Raw genomic sequence first — 12161 nt, 5'->3', positions numbered from 1 at the left:
TCTCCATGCCCTCCTCTTCCACAGGCTCAGGATGTATACAAAGTAAGCACCCTGGCTTCCTGCCGAGTCACTCAGCCAAACCTCTAGACTCCCCAAGTTGACACAATGTTTCAACGATAACATCTCTCTAGACAGTAACTTGGAAAAGTCAAAAGGCTTACCTCATTTGTTACCTATGTCTCAGAGATCACAGTCCTGCATTGCCTGAGGTTCAGTGCCTTGAAATATATGTGTGTGTGTGCATATATATATATATATATATATATATATATATATATATACATATATTTCATTTGTTGTTGTTTCAGGCAGTATAGAAAATCACCCTTTGTTGTTTAATTTTGGTCAAAAGTTGAAGTCCCCTGACATTTTGTAATCCCCAATTATCAAGACAAATGTAATTTATAGCCCAATTTCAATTGTCGTCTTTCAAAACTATAGATACCACTACATTTCTTTTTTGACATAGCTAAATCTGTTCTAGATACCCACTTTTAAAAATATCCAGACTATAGCATGTAGCAGTGTAAATCTCACATCACTCATCAGTTTTCTGTGTGAAAATACTATCATATGTTTAACAAGAGCAGTTTAACTCAGGACTTCTTGGTTAAACTAACATTCTTTGAAAGACTCTTGCTCACTTTTTCATGTTCAGTGAGGTAAACATTTCACCCGAATTATTATCCAAAATAGCAAAATATTTTTATTATATCACTTTGGTGGGACATAACTCATAATCCATGAGAGTTTACATGAAAAATCATCAAATAATCACTACTTGTAAGTTTAGAGTAATAGTTTAATATCAGCTCTGCCTTTTAGACCTTGATCATGGGTTAATTTTTTAAAAAACACTTCTATAATCTATAAGGTTGTCATTATAGTTCCTTTAAAAGGGGCCTGAAACTTTAAATCCTGTCTACATACAGTTTAACTCACAGTGCATCTGCATTCTTTAGAAGAAAATAAATGTCACTTTCCAAGATCCAGGTATGTCTGAAAGCGTGAAGGTACATGCACAAACTGACAAAATAGGGCTGAAGGTATAGCTCGGTGGTAAAACACTTGCCTTGCTCCTCAAAAAATAGCTACAAGTCAGAAGAAATGGATGGATTCCTAGATACACATGAACTATCCAAACTGAACCAGGAACCTATAAAAACTCTGAATAATGCAATAACTGGAAATGAAATTGAAGCAGCAATAAAAAACCCTCCTAACTAAGAAAAGCCCAGGTCCTGATAGACTCAATGCTGAATTCTACAGGAACTTGAGGGAAGACCTTATACCAGTGTTCTTCAGACTCTTTAATGGTACTCAAAGGGAAAGAGTACTCCTGAAGTTGTTCCTGGTAGCTAGAACTACCCTGACTCCACAACCAGACGAGGATCAGCAGTCAATATGCAGAAGGTGGAATCTAGGTGCATATCTCTCACTGTGCACTAAATTAAGATAAAAATAGAGTACAGATCTAAATATTAACCTGCTGGAAGACAAAATAGGTAAAACTCCTGAAGACATAGGTGAAGACTTTCTGAACAGAGTCCCATTGGGGCAGGAAATTGTACCAAGAGTCAACAAATGGGATCATACCAAATTAAAAAGCTTCCACACAGCAAAGGAAACAATGAAAGTGAGGATACAATCCATAGAAAGGGGGCAAAAATGCAAGCTGCTTCTCAGGCAGAAGACTCATATCTAGAATATACAAAGAACTAAAAAAAATTTTAGAGCCCCTCAAAATAAAAGACCCAATCAAAAAATGGGCAAGTGAAATGAGTAGACACTTCTCAGAAGTACAAATGGCCAGTAAATACATGAGAAAAGTTCAACATTGCTCACCATTAGAGAAATGCAAATGTGAAGAACAGTGAGATTACATCTTACTCCAGAAAGAATGGCTATCATCAAGAAGTCAAATAACGAATGCTGCTGAGGCTACAGGAAAAAAGGAACTCTTCTACATTGGAGGGAATATAAACTACTACAACTACTATGGAGAATACTATGGAGAGTTCTCTGAAAACTAAAACTAGAAATTCCATTTGACCAACTATTCCCCTTTTAGGTACTTTCTGGGAAAAGTTAAAGACCTCATATTACAATGATACATGCATGGCCATATTTATAGCAGCACAATTCATAATAGTTAAATTTTGCAAGTAGCCCATATGTTCATCAACAGATGGATGGATAAAGAAAATGTGGTATCTACACACAATAGATTATTACCCTGCTATAAAGAAGGATACGTTTGGGTCATTTGTAGGCAAGTGGATGCACACTGAGACTATAATGTTAAGCAAAATAAACCAGAAACAGAAGATTAAATATGACATGGTTACCTTTATATGAGAAACCCAAAATCCTAAATAAAAAGCTAAATAAATGATGGGTAATAGGAAACAAGGAGTTAGATCTTTTTCAAGTGGAAAGAGGACTAAGAGATGGAGGGCTGGGATAGGAGGGAAAGAGGATGAAAAAAGAATAGAAATATGTTATGTACATGTACCAACTCCTCATAAGGAATGAAATCATTATTTGCTGGAAATATGTGCTAAGAAAAAGTAAAAAGTGAAGTAAGAAAATATGACAAAAATAACTAATGCTCAGACATCATTCTCTGAATTTGCATTACTTTAAGCACTTTACATATTTTTAAAACTCTTTTAATTTTATAAAACAAACCTGAAAGACTTAGTACCATTGTCTTCATCTCTGAAGTGAGAAAGTTGAGGAATTGAGAGGATTAGTAACTTACCCAAGGTCACGTGGCTAATACATTAGTAAAGTTAAGGTTCAAATTTAGACATACTGGATTCACAGTCCAAGCTTTTACCTGCAATATACTTACTGCCACAGGACAGCAAAGCAGCACAAAATTTCTCTTAGCTGCATTATCTGTGTTCAATTTTTGTGAATTTAAGTTTAAACATTTAGACACAAAGAGATTTTCACTAAACATCTATTGAACTTGTACTGTGTGTTAGGCCCTGTGCTAAGCTTCTGTGGGTATGAGGTCTAGATACTGGGTTTGCCTTTGAAGTGGTTGCTTCTCTTAGTTTCTAGTTTAAGTACAAGTATCACCATCTTCACATTTACACGTGGCCTGCATCTTTGGGAAAGGGAGAGATACTAGTGTGCTCAACAAACATAACATAGAAAAATCTGTTGAATTTCCAGTTCTACTCAGGAGTATTATTTGGTGTTCTTTTCTATTTTGGAACATCAACAATGATTCTTAATTGGAGTACTATCCTTACAAGGCATTCTATATATTTTTGAAATATTCTAGGGTCCTACCCAAAGTCATATATGTAATAAATAGTAGAGCTAGGATTTGAACCCAATTTGTCTTATAACATTTTTCATTATTCTTTCTTTAATTTTTAAAACTGACCTTTATGATTTCAAGTTTGAGATAGCACATTCCTTCCATTTTTAAAAACTAGCTCCGTTAATGCTAACATCAGTGTCTATTTATTAATCATTACTTAATTTGTAGACTTAGAGTATATTTTCACTTTTTATTAGTTTATTATTTATAATGAATACATTCTTCATGGATGATTAGTGCATATATATCTACCTCTCAACCCTCTATCTCCAGATCCTCCTTCCATCTCCACAAGGTCTGTCCCATTTCCTATTTTCTTTTATTTTGTTCTTTAAATTATTTATACTTTGTGTTTCTTCATATAAGAGAAATCCTACCTCATTTAACCTTCTGTGTCTGATTTATTTCACTTAGCATTATGATCTCAAGTGTGTCCATTTTCCTGCAAATAAATCAAATTTATCCTTCTTTATGGCTTTTGTGTATAAACACTATGTTTTCCATATCCATTTGTCTGTTGATGAGCATATAGGCTGCTTCCAAGATTTAGCTATTATGAGTTGTGCTATTATAAACATGGGCATACATGTATAAAAAAGAATTAGAGTAAGATTTATTAAATTAAATGTAGTGTGTTGTTCAACTTGTTTATATATTTACTAATTTTAAAATCTATACTATTAATAATCAGAACAATACTTTTAAAAGGTATGTTAATCTATCATTGTGGTGGTCAATTTTTCAATTTCTCTGTCTAGTTGTACTTAATCTTCCCTTACATATTTAAAGATGTCTTATTGGTGCACATAGGATTATTATCTTTATCTGGAGATTTTCTCTATCCTTCACGATGCTTTTATTGTCTTGAAGTTTTACCTTTCGATACTAATATTGCTACTTCAACTTTCTTTTAGTTAGCATTTACCTGGTCTATCTTTTCTATTTTTTTTACTTTTACTTTTTCCTTCATTTATGTTTTAGCTGTGTCCCTAATAAATGGTGCATTGCTGGACTTTATCCAGTCTGTTAATCTCAGTAGTTTAAAGTGTACGTTTTGCTAATATATGTTTTTAAATATTCATTCATATATTTGAACTTGTTTTTATTGTCTTTTGATTCCTATTTGTTTTTTCCCATGCTTTCTTTTTTCTCCTTGCCTTTTAGTTTTCGTTCTTATTCTATTTTCTTCTTCTCACTGCTGTTTCTGTAATATCGCGGCTGAGACAGAGTTAGTGTTCCAAATAGCAGTGACCCCTGGTCAAAGGCAGTGCTCAGCATAGGGTATGCATTTTATGAAAGGAGTCAGATCGGCAAGTGATGGGGCAAGGGAGCTGGTAGAGTTCATGACTGATGAACTTAAAATATTTTAAAATATGATCCAAAGGGAATAGATAGCGGAATTGAACAAGTGAAAGTAGCAGGATTTATGGATGACAATCATGGTCCAGCTGAGGTTTTAGGCCAGGAATTGTTTTCTTTTTTTAATGGTTGAAAGGAAGTCTATTAACAAAGGTCATTTTAATTCTTAGAAGTTCATCTTAATATTAAATAGGATAAGATGCTTAACAGCTGTATTCAACACTTTCTTCAAGTTTAGTCCTATTTTAATGAACTTGCTGTGAGCTTGTTTGTACTTTGATAGAAACCAAGTATCATCAGGTATTTAGATAGATGTAGCTAACTACATTGAAAAATGAAAATTTATAAAGTTTATGAATGTTTTATTATTAGATCAGATTAAAAATATCAAATGAAGGATATGATAAAAGTTGGTTTAAAAATCATTTATCATTAGGCATTACACCTTTTTAAGAACAAGTATAACTTACAGAAAGTATACAAGTCACTTTTTGTCATACAATACATATTTAACAATTTTATTTTAGCTGAATTAGTATTTCAGTTGTAAAACCCATCTCCGGCTTAAAAAAAATCAGAAATATTATTGGAATGTAATCTGATTTACCAATGTCCTAAGAATTCTTTTTTTTTTGTCCTAAGAATTCTTAAGCCACACAATATTTTAATAGAAAAACACTAATTTTAAAAGTTTGGTAATATTTGTTCTTTATGTACATGTACTAATTGGTTGATCTATAGCAAACCCAACTAAAAGTTCATCACTGTAAAATAAAGGCAAAAGCTAATCACCTTTTAACAAAAATTGTATATAACACTTTCAAGTATCAAAGGTATCATCTAGTAGTTAACTTCCTGGTACAGAATATTGAACAAAATACACTTACTGGATTGTTTTTCACTTAAAGCTACCCTGTTATTTAAAATAAAGTTTTCTTTCTTTCTTTTTCTTTGTCTTTTTGAGACAGGGTCTCACTATGCAGTTTAGGCTGACCTTGAGCTCACTTTGTAGCCCAGGCTGGTCTTGAACTCACAGCGATCCTCCTGCCTCAGCCTCCTCAGTGCTGGAATTACAAGCGTGTGCCACCACGCCCGGCTAAAATAAAAATTTCTGAAAATAAAACGTACAGTGCAATTTACTTAGTGTAGACCATTGCATTTCCCTCACTGCATACTTATTTTTCCCCCAGTACCCCCACACCCCCACCATGGTACTTTATTATTAAAACATTGGGATTTATGCTTCAGATGAAGACATCATTTGAATAAGTTCAAATGATGTACAGATCCTCATGTAAAAAAGATGTTTTGTGGTCACAATTACCTCAAAAATAATTATATTCAAATAACCCGACATATCATGTGTTAGTAATTCCACAACCATAATTTTGACGCATGGCAATTTATGTTAGGAAATATGAAATGCTAAAAGATATGAACAGCTGTTCTTCTGTTTAAGTGTTAAGTGTTCCGTTTAAGAGTTCTGCAAAACTTAGATAATAAATTTATGTTTTTAGTTAGCATAATCAGCCCATGGAAAAGAGTGCTAAGTCATAAAGTACAAATTCAAGGAAGGTAATATCTTTACTAATTCACAAAACTTTTAGCAAACCAATACAATACTCTTTAATTCAATAAAACAATATTTCTTTTGGAGTCATCTATTACTTTAGTCACAATTTTCACTCTAGAAATATCATTTAAGTACCAAATCAAAACACTGTGGTTTTTTAGTGGAGCAAGTTATATTATACAAATTAATATCTTTTACAACTCTACAGTTTCTTCTTTTAAAGTGAATTTCTCATCTACACAGTTATAGCTTCTAGCAGCAAGGCTGCCATGTATATGTAAAGGACGGCTCTGCTTTGTCCTGGGGTTGGTCCAAAGCCAGGTAAACTCTCAGGTTCTGAACAGGCTTAACCCTCTACCTTAAGAAGACTCATTGTTCATACCAATTTTCTCAAGTAGTTTTGAAAAATAGTTATATTTTCCCTTAAATACTGGAACCCTAGTTGCCCCATTTCAAGGCATCCTAACATCAGATGATCTCTGTGATTTAGAACCCCTGTGTCTTTATGTTTTGATGAAAATCACATTGCCTTACTTCAGCTTATCAAAAAAATTCTACCTAAAACATAGTTATATTTTTTAAATAACAAGTAGATATATTGTCATCTTGGAGATACCTGGGGGACCTGGTGCTGTGTACCAACTTTCTTTATCCTTTGTCTACAAATGCTGCCACCGCCACTGGTGTCCTTAAGCTTCCTCTTGCTGAAGCTGCACTTCTTCAGTCTCAGCATTTAATGTATGTACTACCCATTCCATTGCTTCCTCGCCCTTATTAGCATTTGAAGATAGCGTGCTTGCCATCAGTCCTTCAAGGTAACTGCTGAGTCTGACCCCTTTCACTGTGATTATGGCTTCTTGAGTCAAAATAGTTTTTTCTGGGTCCTGGGGATGTGGTTGGTATATAAATCTGTCATCTACTGAAACCATATTTGTAAATAAAATATCAATAGATTTAAGTTTCATTGTTTTCTTTTTAGGATCAACTACCAAATGTTCTTGCATATATGATTTGGTTCTTGCTACACCAATAATAGACTTCACAATAGAAGGTAGTCCCCACTGTGCTGGGAAGTCTGTGGCTATGCAGCTTTCCAGAGGATCTATGTATCTGTCTAGTACATGAACTCCAATCACACTTGGTTCATAGAGTTTGGGTATTTCTGCACTGCATTGCAACTGTTGCAACAGTTTCCCACAGGTGATCCGAGGTGTACTCCAAAGTCCAGATCTTCATGGTACCAGCAGCCTCCTCGATGTTTGGGTAGCACTAGGGGACAATGAGGAAGAGACCAAGAATTGTACAGTACCTGAGTATAGGAACAGACAAGGCAGGTTTATATATCCACCCTTGCATGCATATTTGTATGACTGTTTCTATTAGGTAGATTCTTAGAGGTGGTGGAATATGCCTGTTTTAGTGTATGTACCACCAAATTGCCCTTCAATTTGTCATTTGAACCAGTCTTTTTACTGTAGAGTGATATTTGTAAAATGAATTTAATCATATGATTTTTCCAACATGAAAAACAACACCAAAGAATGTGTGGTGGATTTCTATTTTCTATGTAGTAAAATTTAAGTTCTCAAGAGTATTTAAAAGTATGAAATTGGACCCCAACCTATTTTTCCTACCATTTTCCCCGACCAACAAATATGCATTCTGTTTGATAAGGTTTCAATTAGCAGTAATTGCTCCTCAGATAAACTTCATTGGCTACAATACTGCCAAAGCTTCTGTTTGATAAGGTAAAGTCCACCTCTTTTATAAAACCCTTATATACAGCTCTCTCCATCCCATGCAGTATGCACTTACTTTCCTCTCTGGGTTTCCACAGTAGTTACTTTATAGTCCATCTCATAGCACTTAACAGATTGTACTGTGCTTATGTGCTCATGTGTGTCTGTCTCCCCTGTTACTCTACAGACTTCTTAAGGGGAAAAACAGTGTCTCACTCATCTCTGGATCACTAGCATTTTGTACCTTGCCAGAGTGGGTGTGCAACAAATGCTTATGAAATGGGGAACGATATTCTTGAGTTGTAGTTCTAGTGCAATAACAACTTTGTGAGGTAGAGTAGGTAGTGGAAGGTTGTAAAATGTGGCAGAAAGTACACTGAATCCCACAAACATGGATGCTGGTCTGGAATGGAGAGACTGGCCTAAACTATCAGGAGTCCTCATGTGCTTTTCCCTCCACTACAGAGATCAGCTGCTTGAGTATTTGGGTTACTAGAACTGTGACTTGAGAAGACTTAAGTAATAAATATCCGATGATAGAGGATCCCCTTTGAGGGAACGTTTGATTCCACTCTTCTGTGCTCCTTACAGAATAAGATGCTATACCGAAAGACCCGACCATTTCTTAGAGTAATGAATAACTTCTGGAAATACCAAAGCCTCTTCATTTTCAAGGTGTGATTCAAGTGGGAGCAGGAATGGTAAATAGGTTAGATACTTCTGCTTTGTCTGTTTAGCTGGGCTTAATGGAGAAGTAGACTACCAGAAAGCTCTAGAGCTGAGGACCTGTTCCAGAATAAATCATCTATGTGAAATTAATTGTTCTTTCATTTCAGGTAACTCTGGTAGCTCTCTTTGTGTGGTTGCTTTGAATAAAGAGTAGAAGAAAAAGTAGACTACATCATGTCGGATATATTAGACCTCTCTTTCCTGTCTGACATGGAAAGGGAACTGATCATTAATGTCCTACAGCGAGATGAGGAGCTCCGGAAAGCAGATGAGAAAAGGATTAGGTGAGTTCCAGAAAAGTGTGGGCTCCCAGGCCTTTGATGAATGGTCTGGAGGATTTTCTTTATGCCTCTCAGAGGAACTTGGGTGCATGATGTGTACTACTTCTTGTAGGTCAAGTTAGGCTCTGAGTTTGTTACTTTCACAGAGCCAAATCCTCTTACTACCTTTGCCTTTCAACTCTTGTTCATCTAACCTGTGCAGATCCTCAATCCACTTGGGCTTCTCTTTTGGGTCTTGACAGGAGACTGAAGAGTGAGCTACTGGAGATCAAAAGGAAAGGGGCCAAGAGGGGCAGCCAACACTACAGTGACTGGACCTGTGCTCGGTGCCAAGAGAACCTGGGCCGTTTAACTCCCAAGACCAACACTTGCAGGGGTTGCAATCACTTTGTGTGTCGGGACTGCCGCATCCAGGAAAGCAATGGCAGCTGGAGGTGCAAGGTGTGCACCAAGGAAATGTGAGTGTCGTCTATGGCTGAGTAGACAGAAGAGATGAGGCCTGACTATGGTGTGAATTTCTCTCCTCCACCTTTGTGGGTTGAATGACAAGAGCTATTCTTTATCTGTCTGTCATTTTCTCTCATTCTTTCCCAGAGAGCTGAAGAAAGCAACTGGAGACTGGTTTTACGACCAGAAAGTGAATCGCTTCGCTTATCGCTCAGGCAGTGAGATAATCAGGATGTCTTTGCGCCGCAAACCTGCAGGTACTGGGCCTGCTTAGAGATGGTTTCCTGCAGGATTTAACCTCATCGGTAGATCCTATGCTGTGGAATTGTAGTGTGTTCTAGCTTATAGTGTCTTAGCTCCCTGAGCTCACCCTTTTGTGGGGGGAATGTAAAAGATTGTATTACTATTCCTTCTGCAAGCATGATGTGTTTTGGAGATGTCGTGAGGGTGGATACCGTTTGCTGCTTTCATCACCACCACCCTGACATGCTTTTGTCTGTCTTAAAGTGAATAAAAGAGAAACAGTGGGACAGTCCCTCCTTCATCAGACACAGATGGGTGATATCTGGCCAGGAAGAAAGATCATTCAGGAGCAACAGAATGAGCACAGGTGAGAACCAAGTAGTTATTTATTGAAAGAAATGCTATGATATCCTTTTAATTTTTTGTTATTGTTTTTACTTTCTTCTGTTTCTAAAATAAAAATGATCTCAGAGGACTAATATCTAGAATATACAAAGAATTTTTAAAAATTAGAATTGCCAAAATAAAAGACCCAGTGAAAAAAATGGGCAACTGGAATGAATAGGCACTTCTCAGAAAAAAAGTACAAAAAGCTAATAAATGTATAAAAAATGTTCAGTATCCCTGGCCAGTAGAGAAATGCAAATTTATTCATGCAATATTTAAGCTTGTGTACTTTACTTAGTTCACTTAACATTATGGTCTCAAGTAAATCCATTTTCCTACAGATGACTCAAATTTATCCTTCTTTATAATGGAGTAGTACTGTACTGTGTATAAAGACCATATTTTCTTTATGCATTCAACTATTGATAAACTTATAGTTTGCTTCTAAGAATTAGGTATTATTATAAGTTGTGCTGCTGTAAATGTGGATATGTATACATCACTGAAATAGTTTGTAACTTTTTTGGAAATATACTTAGAAAGAAGTAGCTTGGTTGAATGGAATTTCTAGGTTTATTTCACTTTTAAGGAATCCTCGTACTGATTTTCATAGTGGTTATACTAGTTTACTTTCTCACCAACAGTGTAGAATGGTTCTTTTTTTCCCCACAATTTCTCAATCATTTGTTACTATTTGATTTCTTGGTGACTTTTTTGGAGTGAAATAGAATCTCAGTGATTTGCATTTCGCTAGTGGCCAGGGACACAGAACAGTTTTTCATGTATTTTTTTGGCTGTTTATACTCCTGAGAACTATCTATTCACTTCTGTTTCCCTTTATTGATTGGGTCTTTTCTTTTGAGGGGACTATTTTTTTTAGTATTGGTCCAAGGTGTAGTTGAGAAAAATTTTTGCCCGTTCTGTAAGTTGTGTTGGTTTTATTTGCGGGGGGGGGTAGAAGCTTTTTATTTTGGTATAATCCCAATTGTTGATTCTTGATGTTATTTCTTATGCAATTGTTTTCGATCCTTTGATTCTTACTTTATGGATTTCTTTTTGGATTAGATGCATCTCTTGAATGTAACAGGCAGTTGGTTTTGCTTTTTTGACCCAATCTTCCAACTCATGTCTTTTTAATTGCAGAGTTGAAGATATTTGCATTGAGAGTCATTACTGAAAGCTTTCAGCTCATTCCTGTCACTGCATTCTTTTTTCTATTGTTACATTTAAAATTTTTCCCTTTTGTTCAACTACTTACCTTGCTTGATGTATTCATTCTATCTGGCTCTTTGGCTTTGTTGTCTTCATTGTATCTGTGTAAGTTATTCTTGGGTAGTTTTTTGGATTGCTCTGTTTTGGATGGTTATGAATTTTGTAAGGTGGTCTTTGTCATGGAATGTCCTCATTTCTCTATCAACTTTGGAGGATCATTTTCCAGGATATATGCTTTTGGTTGGAAGTTGTTTTCTTTTAGGGCTTGAAGCACTTCCAACCTCTCCTGGCCTTTAAAGTTTGTGTTGGAAATTAAAACAACATTGAGATTTCATCTCACCCCAGTAAGAATGGCTAGCATTAAGAAATCAACCAATAATAAATGCTGGCAAGGCTTTGGAGAAATAGGAACCCTTCTCCATTGCTGGTGGGAACGCAGACTGGTAAAACCACTGTGGAAATCAGTTTGGAGATTCCTCAACAAACTAGGTCTAGAGGTCCCTTTCAACCCAGCTGTTCCCCTTCTGGGTATTTTCCCAGAAGATCTAAAACCATCATATCACAGTGATATATGTGCACCTATGTTCATAGCAGCACAATTTGTAATTGCTAAACCGTGGAAGCAAGCCAAATGTCCATCCACTGAGGATTGGATAAGAAAATTGTGGTACTTTTATATAATGTAATATTACTCAGCTATAAAGAAAGATAAACTCGAGGCTTTTTTAGGTAAATGGTCACAACTAGAGACCATACTCATAAGTGAAACAAATCAGACCTGCATGTGCAAGCACCACATTGTCTCACTAGTGTAAAACCTGAAAGAGTGAATAAAAACTAGGAGGTATGAT

General features: G+C 35.8%; 1 protein-coding gene and 1 pseudogene across 1 annotated transcript in view; one reads left to right on the top strand and one right to left on the bottom strand.

Moving 5' to 3' along the window:
* The window catches only part of Sytl4 (synaptotagmin-like 4), a 78721-nt gene that overhangs the window by 32291 nt on the left and 34269 nt on the right, over positions 1-12161 (top strand). The window contains exons 2-5 of the mRNA XM_005406935.2: positions 8848-9024; positions 9264-9479; positions 9616-9725; positions 9976-10078. Coding sequence (XP_005406992.1) covers positions 8915-9024; positions 9264-9479; positions 9616-9725; positions 9976-10078 — 539 coding nt within the window. The 5' untranslated portion in view covers positions 8848-8914. The remainder of the gene's footprint in view (positions 1-8847; positions 9025-9263; positions 9480-9615; positions 9726-9975; positions 10079-12161) is intronic.
* Positions 6921-7508, bottom strand: LOC102012669 (annotated as a pseudogene).

Source organism: Chinchilla lanigera, unplaced genomic scaffold, assembly GCF_000276665.1.
Source record: "Chinchilla lanigera isolate Chin_1 unplaced genomic scaffold, ChiLan1.0 scaffold00102, whole genome shotgun sequence".
NCBI classification, from domain to species: Eukaryota; Metazoa; Chordata; class Mammalia; order Rodentia; family Chinchillidae; genus Chinchilla; species Chinchilla lanigera.
This window is presented reverse-complemented; position numbering and strand designations above follow the sequence as displayed.